This window comes from Lithobates pipiens, unplaced genomic scaffold (assembly GCF_037356315.1).
Source record: "Lithobates pipiens isolate NorthernLeopardFrog02 unplaced genomic scaffold, aLitPip1_a1.2 Scaffold_162, whole genome shotgun sequence".
Lineage (NCBI taxonomy): Eukaryota > Metazoa > Chordata > Amphibia > Anura > Ranidae > Lithobates > Lithobates pipiens.
The window spans coordinates 7,790,530-7,814,360 of NW_027507750.1; the positions used below are offsets into that span (position 1 = coordinate 7,790,530).

Sequence of the window (23,831 nt, forward strand, 5' to 3'; positions counted from 1 at the left end):
TCTACAGCCCAGGGTGAACATGCCAAACTGCACCCCCCCCCCCCCCAAGATGTAAGTGCATTACGTGTTAGCAAAAAATCGCCCCCCCAAAAGAAAATTGTCAAAATCAGGTACCAGCCCCCCCCCCCATAAAAAATCTATTATAATATGGGAGGGGAGGGGGAGAAGGACTTCCGCTTTAAAGAGATTGTAAAGCGCCAGGGTTTTTCTTTCTATTCTATGCATTAAGGTTAATTATAGACACATGCAATTAGTTTAGTCCCGAATTTGTTTTGACAAATTCGTTAATTCCAAAATTTGGGAATTTTCGGAAATTCAAAGTTTCGGAAATTCAAGTTTCGGAAATTCAAGTTTCGGAAATTCAAAGTTTCGGAAATTCAAGTTTCGGAAATTCAAAGTTTCGGAAATTCAAATTTCGGAATTTGGAAAATTTTAAATTTGTAAATCTGAAAATCCGAAATTGGGAAATTTGCAAATCCCAATTTACGAAAAAAGCAAAAAAGACGAATGAAACGAAAACTAACAAATTTTTTGTCAGTGCACATGTCTAGTTAAAATCCTTCTTTTCCCGAAAACAACAAATAGGACAAAATATCAGAAAAAGTCAATGTGCATAACTATCCCCCCCCCCCCTAAAGTCAATACTTTGTAGAGCCAACTTTTGCGCCTATCACAGCTCCAAGTCACTTTGGATAAGTCTCTATGAGTCTTCCCACATCTCACCACTGGGATGTGTGCCCATTCCTCCTCCTTGCAAAACTGCTCCAGATCCTTCAAGTTGGATGGTTTTCCGCTTGTGAACAGCAATCTTTATGTCTCACCACAGATTTTCTATTGGATTGAGGTCTGGGCTTTGACTAGGCCATTCCAACTCATTTACATGTTTCCCCTTAAACCACTCAAGTGTTGCTTTAGCAGTGTGTTTGGGGTCATTGTCCTGCTGGAAGATGAACCTCCGTCCTAGCCTCAAATCACACACAGAGTGGTGCAGGTTTTGCTCAAGAATGTCCCTGTATTTATCACCATCCATCTTTCCCTCAACTCTGACCAGTTTCCCAGTCCCGACTGCTGAATAAATCCCCACAGCATGATGCTGCCACCACCATGTTTCACAGTGGGGATGGTGTTCTTTGGGTGATGTGATGTGTTGGGTTTGCACCAGACATAGGCCGCGTACACATGGGCGGACTGTTCGCCCAACTTTGTCCGCTGAACAGTGTTTCAGCGGACAGTCCGCTCGTGTGTGGGCGTTCAGCGGACAGTTTCAGCGGACAGTCTGACGAACAAAGTTTTTCGGAAATTCCGAAAAACTGTCCGCTGAAACTTTGTTTGAGCGAACAGTCCGCCCGTGTGTAGGCTTGTTCGTCAAACTAAGTTCCGCGCATGCTCAGAAAGGCTTAACACGCCGAAAGTTATAATGCAGTGTATAGGACGTCGTATTTTTCGTCCCGTCGTACGTGCCGTTCACGTCATCGCGCACGGTTTCAGCAAACTGTTCGTACGTCGTGTGTGGCCATGTCCGTCCATGCTAATTTTGAGCGGACTGTTTGCCGAAACTGTTTGACGGACAAAGTTGGGCGAACAGTCCCCGCGTGTGTACGCGGCCATAGTGTTTTCTTTGATGGCCAAAAAGTTAAATTTCAGTCTCATCAGACCAGATCACCTTCCTCCATACATCAGACCAGATCACCTTCCTCCATACATCAGACCAGATCACCTTCCTCCATACATCAGACCAGATCACCTTCCTCCATACATCAGACCAGATCGCCTTCCTCCATACATCAGACCAGATCACCTTCCTCCATACATCAGACCAGATCACCTCCCTCCATACATCAGACCAGATCACCTTCCTCCATACATCAGACCAGATCACCTTCCTCCATACATCAGACCAGATCGCCTTCCTCCATACATCAGACCAGATCACCTTCCTCCATACATCAGATCAGAGCACCTTCCTCCATACATCAGACCAGATCATCTTCCTCCATACATCAGACCAGATCACCTTCCTCCATACATCAGAGCAGATCACCTTTCTCCATACATCAGAGCAGATCACCTTCCTCCATACATTAGAGCAGATCACCTTCCTCCATGCATCAGACCAGATCACCTCCCTCCATCCATCAGACCAGATCACCTTCCTCCATGCATCAGACCAGATCACCTTCCTCCATACATCAGATCAGATCACCTTCCTCCATACATCAGACCAGATCACCTTCCTCCATGCATCAGACCAGATCACCTTCCTCCATACATCAGATCAGATCACCTTCCTCCATACATCAGATCAGATCACCTTCCTCCATACATCAGATCAGATCACCTTCCTCCATACATCAGACCAGATCACCTTCCTCCATACATCCGACCAGATCACCTTCCTCCATACATCAGAGCAGATCACCTTCCTCCATACATCAGATCAGATCACCTTCCTCCATACATCAGACCAGATCACCTCCCTCCATCCATCAGACCAGATCACCTTCCTCCATACATCAGACCAGATCACATTCCTCCATACATCAGATCAGATCACCTTCCTCCATACATCAGACCAGATCACCTTCCTCCGTACATCAGAGCAGATCACCTTCCTCCATACATCAGACCAGATCACCTTCCTCCATACATCAGATCAGATCACCTTCCTCCATACATCAGACCAGATCACCTTCCTCCATACATCAGAGCAGATCACCTTCCTCCATACATCAGACCAGATCACCTTCCTCCATACATCAAAGCAGAGCACCTTCCTCCATACATCAGACCAGATCACCTTCCTCCATACATCAGACCAGATCACCTCCCTCCATACATCACACCAGAGCACCTTCCTCCATACATCAGACCAGATCACCTTCCTCCATACATCAGACCAGATCACCTCCCTCCATACATCACACCAGAGCACCTTCCTCCATACATCAGACCAGATCACCTTCCTCCATACATCAGACCAGATCACCTTCCTCCATACATCAGACCAGATCACCTTCCTCCATACATCAGACCAGATCACCATCCTCCATACATCAGAGCAGATCACCTTCCTCCATACATCAGAGCAGATCACCTTCCTCCATACATCAGACCAGATCACCTTCCTCTATACATCAGACCAGATCACCTTCCTCCATACATCAGATCAGAGCACCTTCCTCCATACATCAGAGAAGATCACCTTCCTCCATACATCAGACCAGATCACCTTCCTCCGTACATCAGATCAGATCACCTTCCTCCGTACATCAGACCAGATCACCTTCCTCCATACATCAGACCAGATCACCTTCCTCCATACATCAGACCAGATCACCTTCCTCCATACATCAGAGCAGATCACCATCCTCCATACATCAGAGCAGATCACCTTCCTCCATACATCAGAGCAGATCACCTTCCTCCAGACATCAGACCAGATCACCTTCCTCCATACATCAGACCAGATCACCTTCCTCCATACATCAGACCAGATCACCTTCCTCCATACATCAGACCAGATCACCTTCCTCCATACATCAGAGCAGATCACCTTCCTCCATACATCAGACCAGATCACCTTCCTCCATACATCAGACCAGATCACCTTCCTCCATACATCAGAGCAGATCACCTTCCTCCATACATCAGACCAGATCACCTTCCTCCATACATCAGACCAGATCACCTTCCTCCATACATCAGATCAGAGCACCTTCCTCCATACATCAGAGAAGATCACCTTCCTCCATACATCAGACCAGATCACCTTCCTCCATACATCAGAGCAGATCACCTTCATCCATACATCAGACCAGATCACCTTCCTCCATACATCAGACCAGATCACCTTCCTCCATACATCAGACCAGTGCACCTTCCCCCATACATCAGAGCAGATCACCTTCATCCATACATCAGACCAGTGCACCTTCCTCCATACATCAGACCAGATCACCTTCCTCCATACATCAGAGCAGATCACCTTCATCCATACATCAGAGCAGATCACCTTCCTCCATACATCAGACCAGATCACCTTCCTCCATACATCAGACCAGATCACCTTCCTCCATACATCAGAGCAGATCACCTTCCTCCATACATCAGACCAGATCACCTTCCTCCATACATCAGAGCAGATCACCTTCCTCCATATATCAGACCAGATCACCTTCCTCCATACATCAGACCAGATCACCTTCCTCCATACATCAGATCAGATCACCTTCCTCCATACATCAGACCAGATCACCTTCCTCCATACATCAGAGCAGATCACCTTCATCCATACATCAGACCAGATCACCTTCCTCCATACATCAGAGCAGATCACCTTCCTCCATACATCAGACCAGATCACCTTCCTCCATACATCAGACCAAATCACCTTCCTCCATACATCAGACCAGATCACCTTCCTCCATACATCAGAGCAGATCACCTTCCTCCATACATCAGAGCAGATCACCTTCCTCCATACATCAGAGCAGATCACCTTCCTCCATACATCAGACCAGATCACCTTCCTCCATACATCAGACCAAATCACCTTCCTCCATACATCAGACCAGATCACCTTCCTCCATACATCAGAGCAGATCACCTTCCTCCATACATCAGAGCAGATCACCTTCCTCCATACATCAGAGCAGATCACCTTCCTCCATACATCAGACCAGATCACCTTCCTCCATACATCAGACCAAATCACCTTCCTCCATACATCAGACCAGATCACCTTCCTCCATACATCAGAGCAGATCACCTTCCTCCATACATCAGACCAGATCACCTTCCTCCATACATCAGACCAGATCACCTTCCTCCATACATCAGAGCAGAGCACCTTCCTCCATACATCAGACCAGATCACCTTCCTCCATACATCAGACCAGATCACCTTCCTCCATACATCAGAGCAGATCACCTTCATCCATACATCAGACCAGATCACCTTCCTCCATACATCAGACCAGATCACCTTCCTCCATACATCAGACCAGATCACCTTCCTCCATACATCAGAGCAGATCACCTTCATCCATACATCAGACCAGATCACCTTCCTCCATACATCAGATCAGATCACCTTCCTCCATACATCAGACCAGATCACCTTCCTCCATACATCAGAGCAGATCACCTTCATCCATACATCAGACCAGATCACCTTCCTCCATACATCAGAGCAGATCACCTTCATCCATACATCAGACCAGATCACCTTCCTCCATACATCAGATCAGATCACCTTCCTCCATACATCAGACCAGATCACCTTCCTCCATACATCAGACCAGATCACCTTCCTCCATACATCAGACCAGATCACCTTCCTCCATACATCAGAGCAGATCACCTTCCTCCATACATCAGACCAGATCACCTTCCTCCATACATCACACCAGAGCACCTTTTTAATGACAGGTCATGTGACACTTAGATTGCACACAGGTGGACGTCATTTCACTAATCATGTGACTTCTGAAGGTAATTGGTGGCACCGGAGCTTTTTATGGGCTTCATAACAAAGGGTGTGAATACATACGCACATGCCAATTATTCGTTTTTTATTTCTGAAAAATAGTTTTATGTATCTATTTTTCTAATTTTACTTCACCAACTTAGACTATTGTGTTCTGATCCATCACATAGAATTCTGATAAAAAAAAAAAAAAAAAAAACATTGGACTAAAGGCTGTAATGTAACAAAATAGGTAAAAAGCCAAGGGGGTGAATACTTTTGCAAGGCACTGTAGATGAGGATAGGCTCACTATGGAGGCGTTTTTGTTTTTGTGGAATGATTTTGAATTTATGGTGCCTTATTTTATGTGTGATTTTCTAAAAAATACGATTTTTTTGTACCGAATACACTTCTAGATTTTAATAGCCTAAAAAAAATTGAATGGTTGTCGTACCTTACCTTGTGTTTTGTTTTTTCTTTGGTTTGTTACGATATGATCTCTCTGAAAGAAACGTTCATAATGACACGGGAATGAGCATTAACCATACATAACATTCCGATCTCTTTCCCTGCTTTTTGTAGAATTATTTTCAACATATGTTTCTCATAACATTTCTCCATCGGTCTCCTCAGAAGACGGGGTGTGCTTGTGACTCAAAGGATTTGAAGGATGAATAATTCTTCTGTAACTATAGAGGACGTCTTATGTCATTCCCCGATCACTAGATGGAGAACATTCAGCATGGAATATTCTTTCTTCTCTCTCTTATGAGAACAGCTTACGTACTCCCTGCTAAGCCCTGTAGTAACACAGGTACACTATATTTCCAGAAGTATTGGGACGCCTGTCTTTACACACACACGTGAACTTTAACCACTTACAGACCGGACCATTTTGCTGGTCAAAGACCAGGCCACTTTTTTGCGATTCGGCGCTGCGTCACTTTAACTGACAATTACGCGGTCGTGCGACGTGGCTCCCAAACAAAATTGACGTCCTTTTTTTTCCCACAAATAGAGCTTTCTTTTGGTGGTATTTGATCACCCCTGCGGTTTTAATTTTTTGCGCTATAAACAAAAATAGAGCGACAATTTTGAAAAAAAAAATCATTATTTTTTACTTTTTGTTATAATAAATATCCCCCAAAAATATATAAAAAAACATTTTTTTCCCTCAGTTTAGGCCGATACGTATTCTTCTACATGTTTTTGGTAAAAAAAAAAATCGCAATAAGCGATTATTGATTGGTTTGCGCAAAAGTTATAGCGTTTACAAAATAGGGATAGTTTTATGGCATTTTTATTAATCATTTTTTTTTTACTAGTAATGGCGGCGATCAGCGATTTTTATTGTGACTGCGACATTATGGCGGACACATCGGACATTTTTTACACATTTTTGGGATCATTGTCATTTATACAGCGATCAGTGCTATATAAATGCAGTGATTGCTGTGTAAATGACACTGGCAGTGAAAGGGTTAACCAGTGGGTGGCAGTGTAGGGGGTTAAGTGTTCCTAGGGGCGTGTTACTAACTGTGGGGGGGTTGGGCTTTCATTTACTGAACACTGATCTCTGCTCCAATCACATGGAGCAGAGATCAGCGTCACTAGTTGCTAGGCAGAATGGAGAAATGACACTGGCAGTGAAGGGGTGTGGCAGTGTAGGGGTTAAGTGTTCCTAGGGGCGTGTTACTAACTGTGGGGGGCTGGGCTTTCACTGATCTCTGCTCCGATCACATGGAGCAGAGATCAGAGTCGCTAGTTGCTAGGCAGAATATGGAAATGCTGTTTACAATGGCATTTCTCCATTCAGCCGCCCCGTGAGACGATCGCGGGTATGCCCGCGGCGATCGAGTCCGCGGGACCCGCGACCAGACTCACGGGGGTCCCGACCGGCACGCGAGCGCGCTGCCAGCCAGGGCGGAAAATTTAAAGGGACGTACATGTACGCCCATTTGCCTGCCCGTGCCATTTTGCCCACGTACATCGGCGTGCGCTGGTCGGGAACTGGTTAATGGCACCCCAGTCTTAGTCCGTAGGGTTCAATATTGAGTTGGCTGTGAGGTCTCCTGCAAATAATCAGTGTACGCAAAATATTGCCACGGCCTCCATGGTGAAGGGAACTCTTATGCCCCGTACACACAATCGGACTTTCCGACAACAAAACCGTGAATTTTTGTTGGAAGGTTGTCGGCTCCAACTTGTCTTGCATACACACGGTCACACAAATGTTGGCCAACAATTTCCGAACGTAGGAATGCGGTGACATACAAGACGTACGACGAGCCGAGAAAAATGAAGTTCAATAGCCAGTGTGGCTCCTTAATTCCGAGCATGTGTGAACTTTTGTGCGACAGTCTTGTGTACACACACGATCGAACTTTCCAACAACAGAGTTTTGCTGGTGGAAAATTTGAGAACCTGCTAAGAAACATTTGTTGGTGGAAAGTCAATGGTGGAACGGTGGTGGAAAGGACAGCAAATGTTCGATGGAGCATACACGCGGTCGGACTTTCCGACAACAAGCTCACATCCAACATTTCCCGGCGGAAAATCCGACCGTGTGTACGCGGCATTACACTACATCAGTGGTTCCCAACTTCCAAGTACCCCCAACAGGCCATGTTTTCAAGATTTCATTCAACGTGCAAAGGTGCTTTAAATCAATGCCGATTGGCACCATGATCCTCTACTCCATCCAAAAGGGTGATAAAACACCACCACAGTGCACAAGTGGATGTGCCTTCACCTTCTGAGTTGGACAACTCTTTAAATCTCTCCCTCGTACCCAGTTCAGGTCCTTCTCCACAGTGTTGGAGAGTTTTTCTCTTTTAAACACTCATACGATAGAAGCAGAAGAAGTCCCCGCAGTGTAAAACCGTAATATTTAATGGTAAAAAAGAAAAAAATGAACTCACATTTTCTTGAAAATGACTTCAGCATACCATCAACCAGCTCTGACTACAAGCCTTTAAATAGGAATCCAAGATGGTGCCTAAGCTCCGGCCAGCACGGTGTCGTCACTTGGCTCCGAGTACAAGCCTTTAAATAGGAATCCAAGATGGTGCCTAAGCTCCGGCCAGCACGGTGTCGTCACTTGGCTCCGAGTACAAGCCTTTAAATAGGAATCCAAGATGGTGCCTAAGCTCCGGCCAGCGCGGTGTCGTCACTTGGCTCCGAGTACAAGCCTTTAAATAGGAATCCAAGATGGTGCCTAAGCTCCGGCCAGCGCGGTGTCGTCACTTGGCTCCGAGTACAAGCCTTTAAATAGGAATCCAAGATGGTGCCTAAGCTCCGGCCAGCGCGGTGTCGTCACTTGGCTCCGAGTACAAGCCTTTAAATAGGAATCCAAGATGGTGCCTAAGCTCCGGCCAGCGCGGTGTCCTCACTTGGCTCCAAGTACAAGCCTTTAAATAGGAATCCAAGATGGTGCCTAAGCTCCGGCCAGTACGGTGTCATCACTTGGCTCCAAGACAAGCCTTTAAATAGGAATCCAAGATGGTGCCTAAGCTCCGGCCAGCGTGGTGTCGTCACTTGGCTCCGAGTACAAGCCTTTAAATAGGAATCCAAGATGGTGCCTAAGCTCCGGCCAGCACGGTGTCATTACTTAGCTCCTCCCACCTGGCTAGTGGCGTCCATACTAGACTTTCGCAAAGGCTGCTAATTGTGAAGTTCTCATAATATGGCGTGCTGGGGGTACTTGAGCACTGAGGTTGGGAAACACTGTGCTACATTATCCTAGTACTTGACCCTGAAATGTGGACATCAAGGCCTGGCCACTTAGCATTTGAGAAAGCAGATTATTGCGTCTCTACTACTAGGCTGTAGAAGTGTTTCCTCACTTGGTTTTCCTTTATGTATGTTGTGGTCGGTCATCATTCTACACAAAAAGGAGGATTAGCGGGAGAGAGAAAGCCTCAGTTTGCAGGATAGTAGCTTCATGACATCATTGGGATTATTTACTAAAACTGGAAAGTGCAAATAGAGTGCAGCTCTGCATACTAACCAATCAGCTTCCAGGTTTTATTGTCAAAGCTTAATTGAACAAGTTGAAGTTAGAAGCTGATTGGCTACCATGCCCAGCTGCACCGGATTCTGAGTGCGCCAATTTTAGTAAATCTCCACCATAGCATTGCAGAATTACTAAACCTCTATCCTAAGTTGGCTGCACACAAAATTGTTAAATCACAACCTATGTATTAAATAAGTTGTGCAGAAGGACAAAACTCACCTACCAAAAAATCATTCCGATTGTCAGACCACGGATAGGCAATTTCTGATTGGACGGTGCAGGTTACTGTATGCTGCAGATAATTCTTCATCCTAAAGTCATTGAATGTGTCAGTTCCCTAGAATGACCCTCATATTACCTGTGAATGTTTGGAAGGCCTGGTGTAAATATTCCCAATCGGAGGATTGCTGTTCTCTTCCCTTAGTGTTAATGGATCCTCCTGCTCTTCCTCGCACCCAATACTCTAGAACTGAGTTTGTTTTCGTTCCTCCTGGCGTTAACTTCCTTCTCACTGTGACCAGAATAGAACCTTTCCTGAAATTGTCTTTCCCAGATTTGTCCTATTTTCAGACTTTATTTGGAATTATATCATTTTTAAACAAAAACTTAGAATGTAACCACCACACCCAACATATCTCACTTCATTTCACAGTGTCCCGAAGCATGCTTATTAGTACCCTACTAGATTATTATACTTTTCTACTATAATACTATACTGTATCCTACTATACTCTTCTACTATACTACCGTATCCTACTATGCTATTATACTGTATCCTACTATACCTTTCTACTATACTGTATCCTACTATACCCTTCTACTATACTACCATATCCTACTATGCTATCATACTGTATCCTACTATACCTTTCTACTATACTATCGTATCCTACTATACCCTTCTTCTATCCTACTATATCCTACTGTACCCTTCTATTATCCTACTATACCGTTCTACTATACTACCGTATCCTACTATACTGCATCCTACTATACCCTTCTACTATACTACCATATCCTACTATGCTACTGCACTGTATCCTACTATACTATTATACTGTATCCTACTATACCCTTCTACTATACTATCATATCCTGCTATACTACTATACTGTATCCTACTATACCCTTCTACTATACTACCATATCCTACTATACCCGTCTACTATTCTACAGTATCCTACTATATCCTACTATACCCTTCTACTATGCTACAATATCCTACTATATCCTACTATACCCTTCTACTATGCTACAGTATCCTACCATTCTACTATGCTACAATACCCTACTATACCCTTCTACTATACTACCATATCCTACTATACCTGTCTACTATGCTACAGCATCCTACTATCCTACTATATCCTACTATTCCCTTCTACAATATCCTACTATACCCTTCTACTATACTACCATACCCTACTATATCCTATTATACCCTTCTACTATGCCACAATATCCTACTATATCCTTCTACTATACTACAGTATCCTACTATATCCTACTATATCCTGCTATACCCTTCTACAGTGCTACAATATCCTACTATACCCTTCTACAATGCTACAATATCCTACTATACCCTTCTACAATACTACTTTCTTTTTATTCTTTTACTATACTACAGTATCCTACTATACTACTATATCCTACTATATCCTTCTACAGTGCTACAATATCCTACTATACCCTTCTACAATGCTACAATATCCTACTATACCCTTCTACTATACTACCGCACCCTACTATATCATACTATACCCTTCTACTATGCTACAATATCTTAATATACTACTATATCCTACTATACCCTTCTACTATGCTACAATATCCTACTATACTACTATACCCTTCTACTATACTACCGTACCTTACTTTATCATACTATACCCTTCTACTATACTACTATATCCTACTATACCTGTCTACTGTATTCTACAATCCCCTTCTACTATACTACAATATTCTACTATATCCTATTATACTTGTCTACTATATTACAGTATCCTACTATACTACTATGTGCTACTATAACCTTCTACTATACGGCAGTATCCTACTTTACTACTATATCCTAGCATTCCTTTCCACTATACTAATGCCCCGTACACACGAGCGGACTTTTCGACATCCAAACTCAGACGGACCGAGTCCGTCAGACTATCCGATCGTGTGTGGGCTGCAACGGACTTTTGATTCGCCAAAGTCTGACGGACTTTAGAAATGAAGCATGCTTTAAATTTTCCCGTCGGAACTCCGCCGGACCCGGTCCCCTTCGAAAAATTCGCTCGTGTGTGTGCTACTCCGACGGACTAAAACCGACGCTAGGGCAGCTATTGGCTACTGGCTATGAACTTCCTACGTCGAATCCAGTCGTACGTCATCACGTTCGACTCCGTCGGAGTTTGGTGTGATGGTGTGTGGTCAAGTCCGTTCGGTCGAAAAATCCGCCAGAACTCCGTCGGAACTCCTTTGGAGGTCTGTCAGACTTAATCCCTCTCGTGTGTACGGGGCATTAAGTATCCTACTATGCCCATCTATTATACTACAGTATCCTACCATACTACTATGTCCTACTATACTACTTCTACTATACTACAATATCCTACTATATCCACTTCCGGACCAGCGATGTACCCACTACAAGCATCATCCTGGTACCATTTTTTTAGAGCAGGTGCTTGGCTCTCTTATAAAAGCAATCCTAGAGGCTATCTAGTTGCTTGATCACTTTTACAAGAAACGGGAGGGGACGTCCCCCTCCCTCCCTCCCGCCGCCTTCCGCGGCTTTCTCTGGCTCTCCCATCCCACCACTCCCAGACATGTGAGGTATCACCGCGAAGGTCAGATCGAGGGCAGTCATTCTAGCACTAGACCCCCTCTGTAAATCTAAAGTGGTAAAGTTTTAAATTGTCGCCTGTGGGTCGTTTGCCACCTTTGACACGGGCGTGTGCAATTTTAAAGCGTGATATTTTTAGGTATCTACTTACTCAGCGTAACATCGTCTTTTTATTTTACAAAAAATTGGGTTATGTGTTGTTTTTTTTTTTGTTTTTTTGCATTCAAATTTAAAAAAGTGTATTTTTTTTTCTAAGGTTTGCATATAAATGGTCATTTATGCAAGACAATACAAAAAAAAAACTTGATTGTTCTTTAAAAACAATATATGAGAATGTAAGACGTGGAAATAACGGAGTCCCTGACAGCCAGACTCACCAACTCGGCGGAGCTGCATAACGCAATTTTGGGGGCCCTGGTATTTGTGGGAGGACCACCCCCCTCCCCCATTAACCTCTCACTCTCTCTGCCTCCATTTTTAATATTCTCTTGCCCCACCCAGGAGTGCTGAACTCAGCTATTCGCTATATCTTTGCTCTTTTTTTTCTATTCTTTCTTCTCTTTTCATTTTTTGTTCTTGTTTTTGGTCTACTTATTGGATTGTTCCATGGGGGCACCGTGCTTCTCTTTTCAGGGCTCTTGCAATTGGGTTGCTAAGGCCTAGGCTGGCCTCTCTTGGGACTAACCTTGACTGATGATTGGAGCCAGATATTGTGCTTCTTGTGTTACATTGTTTCATTGACATTTTTAATATGAGCCCCGCACTTACCCCATCTAGGAAGTGGGCAGGTGGGTGGGTAGCGTGTCCTGTGGCTATTCTCCTCCTCCTGTGGTGTGGATCACTGGTGGCTTCCGCCGTGCACCTCCCTTGTCCAATAGGATCGACTGACCTTTCAGCCAATCGGGAAACGGGTATCAGTCCCACGCTTCCTGATTGGCGGAGAGGCGATTTAGTGTTAGAAAAGCGGATATTCATTTGTTTTTCCAACACACCTGAGTGGGCTCCGAGTGCAATGCTCTGCGCCACAAGCCCACCCTATTTTGAAGCCTAGTAGAGACTCTGGCTCTAATCAGGTGCTTCAAACCCCCCCCCCCGTGCTGTAATTCAGGTGCTCGGCGTCCTAAAAGGGGCCGAATGCATGTATAGGGGGTGGCAGCGGCGGCGGCCGTGGATAGATTCACGCTCTGCATGAGTCTATTCATTACTCAAATAGGGGTTGGCATGGATGGAGGGGGCACTGCCCGTGTGCCCTTAATGGAGGGGCCACCCCTGCTCTCTCTCCTTGTACAGGCTGACTGGCCTTGTCTCCGCCCCCTCCTGCAGTTTTCTGCAGGGAGATTGTAGTGGGTGGGGTCTGCTGGTCCCCTCCCACAGCTATTCTCTTTCTCTCCTTGTACAGGCTGACTAGCCTTGTCTCCGCCCCCTCCTGCAGTTTTCTGCAGGCAGCTTGTAGGGGGTGGGGTCTGCTGGTCCCCTCCCACAGCTATTCTCTTTCTCTCCTTGTACAGGCTGACTAGCCTTGTCTCCGCCCCCTCCTGCAGTTTTCTGCAGGCAGCTTGTAGTGGGTGGGGTCTGCTGGTCCCCTCCCACAGCTAATCTCTGTCTCTCTCCTTGTACAGGCTGACTGGCCTTGTCTCCGCCCCCTCCTGCAGTTTTCTGCAGGCAGCTTGTAGTGGGTGGGGTCTGCTGGTCCCCTCCCACAGCTATTCTCTTTCTCTCCTTGTACAGGCTGACTGGCCTTGTCTCCGCCCCCTCCTGCAGTTTTCTGCAGGGAGCTTGTAGGGGGTGGGGTCTGCTGGGACCCTCCCACAGCTATTCTCTTTCTCTCCTTGTACAGGCTGACTGGCCTTGTCTCCGCCCCCTCCTGCAGTTTTCTGCAGGCAGCTTGTAGTGGGTGGAGCCTGCTGGTCCCCTCCCACAACTCTGCTTTCTCTGTACAGCACAGTGATGATGTCACCGCTACTTTTACTGTATAATATCTGGATTTGCAAAGGCAGTTGGTGCACTCAACGTGGATTTAAAGTTTATTCTTTGTGGCAATTGAGGAATATATTTTAAATTCAGATTTTTGTGCTTGGGGTTCAGCTTTAAATCTAGAAAAAAAACATTAAACTGCCCTATGAACAGTAAAAATCTGACACTGAAATATTACAATTCACATTAAAAAGAACAGAAAAACAGCCTTTGGCCTCTGATGAACCTTTTATTCGCACTCTCGTGGCTGATGAGGGATTCTGACCTTTGGCGCTCTCTGATACAAATAGGCCTGATGGATGTCATAGTAAGTTTTGTCACTGATGTCAGTTTTTCATTGGAATGTCTCTCACACTTTCACATTTTGTAAACTTTTGTAAATGCTGCTGAAGATCGCCAGCCAGGCTCCCCTAATTCCCCTCAGAGAATGCCATCAATTTCCAGCTCCGCAGCTTATGTATGTGCACAGCATATGACTATGACTAGCCCCGAATGACCAGCGCCAGAGTATTACACTCTGTATTCTGGGGACATAAACAGGCACGAGAGTTCAACAATTACAACAGTCAGCCCGAGAACTGCCAGTGCTAATGCCATTGGGAGATGGAGCCACTATGAAGTCACAAATTCCCATCCGCTTACATATAATATGTTTTATAGATGTCGCCAGGGGCATTACCCAACCTTGGCACCAAGGGCACATGCCTCAGGTCTTCTGCTGAGTGGCCCGGGTCTTTCACTGAGTGCCCAGGGTCTTCTACCGAGTGCCCCGAGTTTTCTACTGAATGCCCCGGGTCTTCTGCTGAGTGCCCCGGGTCTTCCGCTGAGTGCCCCGGGTCTTCAGCTGAGTGCCCCGGGTCTTCCGCTGAGTGCCCCCGGGTCTTCCGCTGAGTGCCCCCGGGTCTTCCGCTGAGTGCCCCCGGGTCTTCCGCTGAGTGCCCCCGGTCTTCCGCTGAGTGCCCCCGGTCTGCTGAGTGCCCCGGGTCTTCTACTGAGTGCCCAGGCCCTCTACTGTATGCCCTGGGTCTTCTACTAAGTGCCTCAGGCAGGGGCGTATCTAGAGCATTTGGCACCTGGGGCGGATCCTATATCTGGCACCCCCCTATCTGGCACTCCCCCTTCACTGATCATGCCTGTACGCACTCCGCCCCCTCACACCTGTACGCACTCAGCCCCCCTACACCTCTACGAACTCAGCCCCCTTCGTCACCCCACTTGGCACTCAGTCCCCCTCACACCTGTATGCACTCAGCCCCCCTCCACCTCTACGAACTTAGCCCCCTTCGTCACCCCACTTGGCACTCAACCCCCCTCACACCTCTAAGCACTCAGCCCCCCTCACATCTCTACGCACTCAGCCCCCCTCACATCTCTACGCACTCAGCCCCCCTCAAATCTCTACGCACTCAGCCCCCCTCACATCTCTACGCACTCAGCCCCCCTCACATCTCTACGCACTCAGCCCCCTCACATCTCTGCGCACTCAGCCCCCTCACATCTCTATGCACTCAGCCCCCCTCACACCTCTACGCACTCAGCCCCCCTCACATCTCTACGCACTCAGCCCCCTCACATCTCTGCGCACTCAGCCCCCCTCACATCTCTGCGCACTCAGCCCCCTCACATCTCTACGCACTCAGCCCCCCTCACACCTCTACGCACTCAGCCCCCTCACATCTCTGCGCACTCAGCCCCCTCACATCTCTACGCACTCAGCCCCCCTCACACCTCTACGCACTCAGCCCCCCTCACATCTCTACGCACTCAGCCCCCTCACATCTCTACGCACTCAGCCCCCCTCACACCTCTACGCACTCAGCCCCCCTCACACCTCTACGCACTCAGCCCCCTCACATCTCTACGCACTCAGCCCCCCTCACACCTCTACGCGCTCAGCCCCCCTCACACCTCTACGCACTCAGCCCCCCTCACATCTCTGCGCACTCAGCCCCCTCACATCTCTGCGCACTCAGCCCCCCTCACATCTCTACGCACTCAGCCCCCCTCACATCTCTACGCACTCAGCCCCCCTCACACCTCTACGCACTCAGCCCCCCTCACATCTCTGCGCACTCAGCCCCCTCACATCTCTGCGCACTCAGCCCCCCTCACATCTCTACGCACTCAGCCCCCCTCACATCTCTGCGCACTCAGCCCCCCTCACATCTCTACGCACTCAGCCCCCCTTACATCTCTACGCACTCAGCCCCCCTCACATCTCTACGCACTCAGCCCCCCTCACATCTCTGCGCACTCAGCCCCCCTCACATCTCTACGCACTCAGCCCCCCTCACATCTCTACGCACTCAGCCCCCCTCACATCTCTACGCACTCAGCCCCCCTCACATCTCTGCGCACTCAGCCCCCTCACATCTCTACGCACTCAGCCCCCCTCACACCTCTACGCACTCAGCCCCCCTCACACCTCTATGCTCTCAGTCCCCCTCACACCTCTACGCACTCAGCCCCCTCACATCTCTACGCACTCAGCCCCCCTCACACCTCTACGCACTCAGCCCCCCTCACATCTCTACGCACTCAGCCCCCTCACATCTCTGCGCACTCAGCCCCCTCACATCTCTACGCACTCAGCCCCCCTCACATCTCTACGCACTCAGCCCCCCTCACATCTCTACGCACTCAGCCCCCTCACATCTCTGCGCACTCAGCCCCCTCACATCTCTACGCACTCAGCCCCCTCACATCTCTGCGCACTCAGCCCCCCTCACACCTCTACGCACTCAGCCCCCCTCACATCTCTGCGCACTCAGCCCCCTCACATCTCTGCGCACTCAGCCCCCTCACATCTCTGCGCACTCAGCCCCCCTCACACCTCTACGCACTCAGCCCCCCTCACATCTCTGCGCACTCAGCCCCCTCACATCTCTACGCACTCAGCCCCCCTCACACCTCTACGCACTCAGCCCCCCTCACACCTCTACGCACTCAGCCCCCTCACATCTCTACGCACTCAGCCCCCCTCACATCTCTACGCACTCAGCCCCCCTCACATCTCTACGCACTCAGCCCCCTCACATCTCTGCGCACTCAGCCCCCTCACATCTCTGCGCACTCAGCCCCCTCACATCTCTACGCACTCAGCCCCCCTCACATCTCTACTCACTCAGCCCCCCTCACACCTCTATGCACTCAGCCCCCCTCACACCCCTATGCACTCAGCCCCCCTCACACCTCTACGCACTCAGCCCCCCTCACATCTCTGCGCACTCAGCCCCCCTCACATCTCTACTCACTCAGCCCCCCTCACACCTCTATGCACTCAGCCCCCCTCACACCCCTATGCACTCAGCCCCCCTCACACCTCTACGCACTCAGCCCCCCTCACATCTCTGCGCACTCAGCCCCCTCACATCTCTACGCACTCAGCCCCCTCACATCTCTGCGCACTCAGCCCCCCTCACATCTCTACTCACTCAGCCCCCCTCACACCTCTATGCACTCAGCCCCCCTCACACCCCTATGCACTCAGCCCCCCTCACACCTCTACGCACTCAGCCCCCCTCACACCTCTACGCACTCAGCCCCCCTCACATCTCTGCGCACTCAGCCCCCCTCACATCTCTACTCACTCAGCCCCCCTCACACCTCTATGCACTCAGCCTCCCTCACACCCCTATGCACTCAGCCCCCCTCACACCTCTACGCACTCAGCCCCCCTCACACCTCTATGCACTCAGCCCCCCTCACACCTCTACGCACTCAGCCCCCCTCACACCTCTATGCTCTCAGTCCCCCTCACACCTCTACGCACCCAGCCCCCCTCACACCTCTAAAAAATGTAAAAAAAATAAGGGAAAAAGATAAAAATATTACTATGTAACTATATATATGTATATATATGTTAAACTTTTTGGTTGTAATGAGGTTTCTGTTCCTATCTTCTCTTCATCCAGTATTGGTTCTTCTGTAACAGGTAGACATGTGCACTGCCAAAAAAATGTGTAAGGCCGCGTACACACGGGCGGACTGTTCGCCCAACTTTGTCCGCTGAACAGTGTTTGGGCGGACAGTCCGCTCGTGTGTGGGCTTTCAGCGGACAGTTTCAGCGGACAGTTTGACGGACAAGGTTTTTCGGAATTTCCGAAAAACTGTCCGCTGAAACCTTGTTTCAGCGAACAGTCCCCTCGTGTGTAGCCTTGTTCGTCAAACAAAGTTGCGCGCATGCTCAGAAAGGATTTTCACGCCGAAAGCTATAATGCAGTGTATAGGACGTCGTATTTTTCGTCCCGTCGTACGTGCCGTTCACGTCATCGCGCACGGTTTCAGCAAACTGTTCGTTCGTCGTGTGTGGGCATGTCCGTCCATGCTAAGTTTGAGCGGACTGTTTGCCGAAACTGTTGGACGGACAAAGTTGGGCGAACAGTCCGCCCGTGTGTACGCGGCCTTAGTTTTGGTTTCATTCGCTTTTTTTTTTTTTTTTTTTCGTAAATAAGAAAGAAAATTAGAAAATTCAAAAGGACAAAAATCTGATAAGAACGAAAATTTGAAAATTCAAAAATAAGAAAATTTGAAAATTCAAAAATTAGAAAATTCGAAACCCAAAAATTTGAAAATTAGAAAATCAGAAATAATAACTAACTATTAAATTATAGGTATTGGAATTTCCTTTCAAATTTGGCTGTTAGAGAATGTAACAAATATGAATTTATCCAAAGTTACGCATTATCCGAAATAACGAATGCCGCATCTAAACGAATGGAATGTAACAAATTAATAATCCTAAATAATAATGTTAAAAAGTTTTTATGATTATTACTATTTATTAGTATTCATTTTTTATGTTCCATTCATTTAGATACGACATTATTATTTGTTACTTCAGATAATTCGTAACTTCTAAAATTCTGTTCACTAACAGCCAAATTTGAAAGGAAATTCCAATACCTATAATTTTATAGTTATTATTAGTTAGTTATTATTTCCGATTTTAGATTTTTGGGGTTTTCAAATTTTCAGGTTTTCGTTCTTATTTTTGGATTTTTGTTCTTTTGAATTTTTGGATTTTCTTTCTTATTTTCGAATTTTCAGATATTTGAATTTCCAAACTTTCGAATTTACAAATTTAAGATTTTCGGATTTCCGTATTATCGAATTTCCAAACTTTCGGATTTTCGAATTTTAAAATTTCTTAAAACGTCTTTTCCGATTATTCGAATATTTCCGAATTAATGGATTTAGTTGAAAAATCATTTTGGAACGAAACGAATGGCACATGTCTAGTAACAGGCATGTGCAGGCCAAAGCTTTTATTATTTGGTTATTGGAGTCTGTTCTGTCCCACCACCAGCCATCAAATTCAATCCTGACCTGGAAAATACCAGACGCGGCCTGAAGGTTTAGACCGGATTGGTAGCTGTGGAATAATCGCAAACACTTTTTTTTAAAAGAGCGATGTTTCGAAACCTGAAGACTTCAGCTTTTATAGTAGAGTACAGGGCTTGAGTGCTGCGGGAACGCATGGGAACGGCGTCCCTGCACTTTTTTCACAGCAGGAACGCCGTTCCCTTTGCAGGGCTAGAGCCGCCCAGGCCGATCCTTCACTATGCGGCGATGCCCAGCATCGCCGCATAGTGAAGGACAGAAGGACACAGTGCAGGAAGGAAGTCGGCAGCCGCATCTGCCGATGCCCAGTCTGTAGTGTCTGCTGCCCACAGCCACTGAGGTGTCTGAGCAGTGCCGGAGTGATCTCCAGCCTTGTGTGCTGCGCCGGAGTCTGGGAGGGGGACGTGTCTGACAAGGGGAAATCCCGCCCACTGCCCCACCATGCAGTGTGACATGCCGCCCAGACTCTGGAGAGGGGCGACCGCCGGCCAGGAGCCAGACACTATTGTAAGGGGAGAGTGGGGAGGAGTGTATGGGGGTGAAAGGCTGTGCGGTCTCCTAATGCTGTGTTTGGAGGACTGGTGACAGCCCGCTCTGCTGGGACTTGTAGTGCCCTCTGTTGGGGACTGAGATATGGCAGCCTGCTATGTTGGTACTTGTAGTGCCCTAGACTGTGGGGGGACTGAGGAATCCTCAGTCCCCCACAGAGGGCACTAAAAGTCCCAGCAGTGTAGGCTGCCATTCTTCAGTACCCTATAATCTAGGACACTACAAGTCCCAGCGTATCAGGCTGCTCTTGCAGAGCAGGAGAAGGAACTGGGAGGGGGATTTGTACTGGAAGGGGAGAGAAGGGGGCACAGGTTTGAGACGGGGGAGGATTTGTGATGAGAGGGGGTATTTTTGCTGGCAGGGGGAGATGAGGGAGGTTTTTTCTAAGCCCACGTACACGCGGTCGGAGATTTCCACAACCAAATCCGTCGGATTTTGTCCGTCAGATTTAGTCTGACAGATTGTGTCCGAAACTGTTGCATACACACGGTCGGACTAAGTTGTCGAAAAATCCGATCTTTCAGAATGTGATGACGTCATTTCGTTACGATGGGACTACATTCAGGCTAGTAGCCAATAGCTTTGATGTAGGAATTTGATCTGAGCATGCGTGGCACTTGGTCCGATCAAAATTCTCTACACATGATCGGAGTATGTCCGATCGGCCCAGTTGCTCGGGAAATATTTCCAACATGTTGGAAAATTGGGTTCGACGGATATTCGGACGGAATCAGTCCGATGCATACCACACACAGTCGGATTATCCGACAACACGGTCCGATAAGACGCATTCCGACGGATTCTCCGACCGTGTGTACGCGGCATAAGAGGGGGAATATATGCTGGAATGGGGAGATGGGGGAGGATTTGTGCTGGGAGGGAAGAGAAGGAGGCATAGGTTTGAGATGGAGGGGTTTGCTGAGAGGGGGGATTTTTTTGCTGAGAGGGGGAAAGGGGGGATGATTTTTGCTATGAGGGGGGATTTATGCTGGGAGCGGGATATGAGAGAGGATTTGTGATGGGAGAGAGAATTTATGCCGAGAGGGAGAGATGAGAGGATTTGTGATGAAAGGGAGAATTTATGCTGGGATGGGGAGATGGGGGAGGATTTGTGCTGGGAGGGAGAGATGAGGGAAGATGTGTGCTAGTAAAGAAGGCGAAGGCAAGGGTTTGTGCTGAGAAGGGGGGTTAGTACTGGAAGGGGTTATATGAGGGTGAGGATTTGTGCTGAAAGGTAGGATTTTTGCTTCTAGGGGGAGATGGAGGGGGCGGGGGTCTGTGCTGAGAGGGGGGATTGGGGTAAGAGAATTTGTGGATTTATGTTGTAGGGGGGATGTGGGGAGTGAGGATTTGTGCTGGGGGGTTGGTATTTGTGCTAGAAGGGGGCATATGGGAGTGAGGAGTTTGCCCTGGGCACTGGGTGATCTTGTCCTAGCATTGGCACACTCTACAAATTGCAAGGGCAGAGCTGTGAAGAGAGAGCCAGGTGCCGACATGAGGACTGGATTGGAAGTTGATCCAGCCTGTACTGATGCGGTGGCGACTATGGCGGCCAGGAACGGCAGACTCGCGAGTACCTGGTGGCCCTGCTGAGTGGAATGACACACACACACGTGTTTCTTTGGTAAGACAGCCCCCACAGCTAGCTTAGGTGTATAGAGTGGCAGTGGGAGGAATAGTGTCCCATCATTTTTTTTTTTTTTGGTGGGGGAGTGGATCTTGGGTGGGAGTTCCCACACTTTTTTCCCCAGGACTTGACCCCCGTTAGAGTAAATGATGTTCTCCACGGAGCTCGTTCTACTGACCTATTCTTCTCTTTCCTCCCCATCCAGCGCTTTAATCTTGTCCAACATCTTGCTGTCCGCCAATGGAGAATGGGAATGCAGCGTGTCTACGGAGTACGGAAACGTCAGCAAAAAGGTGGAGCTGGTAGTCCTGGAGACCTCGGCGTCCTACTGTCCATCCGACAGGGTGACCAACAACCGAGGGGAGTTCAGGTAGGTGGTTTCCGTTCATTGTCAATAAAAGCGCAAAATGAGAGTCTTGAGCTTTCCAAGACTCTTTCATTGTTTAACTGGTGGCAGGAAGAAAAGCTAAGGGTGGGCCAACATGTTTCAGGAGCCACAAAGCCCCCCCCCCCCCCTTCATCAGGGCTGGGAGGAAAAGAAGAATGATATGGACTTGAAAGTGTGCGGCCTGAGGATATTAAGGAGAGCAGTCAGTGGGACTTCAGATCACAGATTGATCTGCGGAGGAGAACGTTCAAGTTAATATAATATTCTGCTGTTCCATCCAGCCCTGAGGAAGAGGGGTTTTGTGGGCTCGAAACATGTTGGCTGTCGTTTGCTTGTCTAGCTGTGACCAACTGAACAAGTAAACATTCTTTGGACTCAAGATTTCCATTTGTCGCTTTTTATTGACCTACTGCACTTACATAGTAGGTGAGGTTGAAAAAAGACACAAGTCCATCACGTCCAACCTATGTTTCCCAGTTTGGGTAAACCTCCTTCTCTAAGGGATCCCTGTTTTGGGCTGAACCCAACCCGTCAGGCTTAAGGCATTGACTTTGCCCATCTTTTAAAAATGTGGGAAATTTGTGTCCATCTCCTTGGTCATCGCCTGTTCTTAGCTGAACGGACTCGGCTTTGGAACCTCCAGAGGTCAGTAAATTCTGCCATGAATACCACCCACACTGAATCTCTGCTCTACAAGGGAAGTCACATCTGGCACGTTACATTTCGGTAAACCATTCGTTACATCTGGAAATTCACAGGTCGCATTACGTAGAACGTTTCCACCTTTTATCCGTGGCTTTTCTGAAAACAGGTTCCAAGGAAGGTCCATCAGAAACAGTCTCAGAGGGGTTCCACTGAATCAAATGAGAGTCAGGCGTGGTCAGCCGTGGGGAATGGCTGATTCTGATGTGAGTCAGGGGAAAGTGTCAGATGGGCCGGTTCTCCTCATTCCAGAACCCTATGATACAATGATGATCTTTTCAATGAGATTACGTATATATACTCACCGGTCACTTAGGTCCACCTTGCTAGTACCGGGTTGAACCCCCCTTTGCCTTTAGAACTGCCTTCATTCTTCATGATATAGATACAACAAGGTGTTGGAAACGTTCCTCAGAGATTTTCCTCCATAGTGACCTGATAACATCACGCAGTTGCTGCAGATTTGTGGGCTGCACATCCATGATGCCAATCTCCCATTCCACCACATCCCAAAGGTGCTCTATTGGATGAGACGTGGTGAGTGTGGAGGCCATTGGAGGACAGGGACCTCATTGTCTAGTGGTGAGATGATTGGAGCTTTGTGACACGGTGCATTATCCTGCTGGGAGGAGCCATCAGAAGATGAGGACACTGTAGTCATAAAGGGATCGGCATGGTCAGCAACAATACTCAGGTAGGCCGTGGTGTTTAACCCATGCTGAATTGGTACTAAGGGGCCCAAAGTGTGCCCATCCCCCACACCATTACACCACGACCACCAACACACACCACATGGTGGGGGATGAGTACCACTTTAAAGCGGGAGTCCGCCGGGAGTTACGCCGTTTTTTTTTTTTAACCACTTCCCGACCAGCGCACGACGATGTACGTCGACAGAATGGCACGGGCAGGCATATTGGTGT

General features: G+C 47.7%; 1 protein-coding gene across 2 annotated transcripts in view; it reads left to right on the plus strand.

Annotated features, from left to right (window-relative positions):
* The window catches only part of ADGRA2 (adhesion G protein-coupled receptor A2), a 367,830-nt gene that overhangs the window by 258,835 nt on the left and 85,164 nt on the right, over positions 1-23,831 (plus strand). For both annotated transcript variants that reach the window (XR_013276532.1, XM_077484825.1), the window contains exon 8: positions 22,024-22,188. Coding sequence is in view for 1 of the 2 variants with exons in the window: in XM_077484825.1 (XP_077340951.1) it covers positions 22,024-22,188 (165 nt within the window). In the remaining variant the exon portion in view is untranslated. The remainder of the gene's footprint in view (positions 1-22,023; positions 22,189-23,831) is intronic.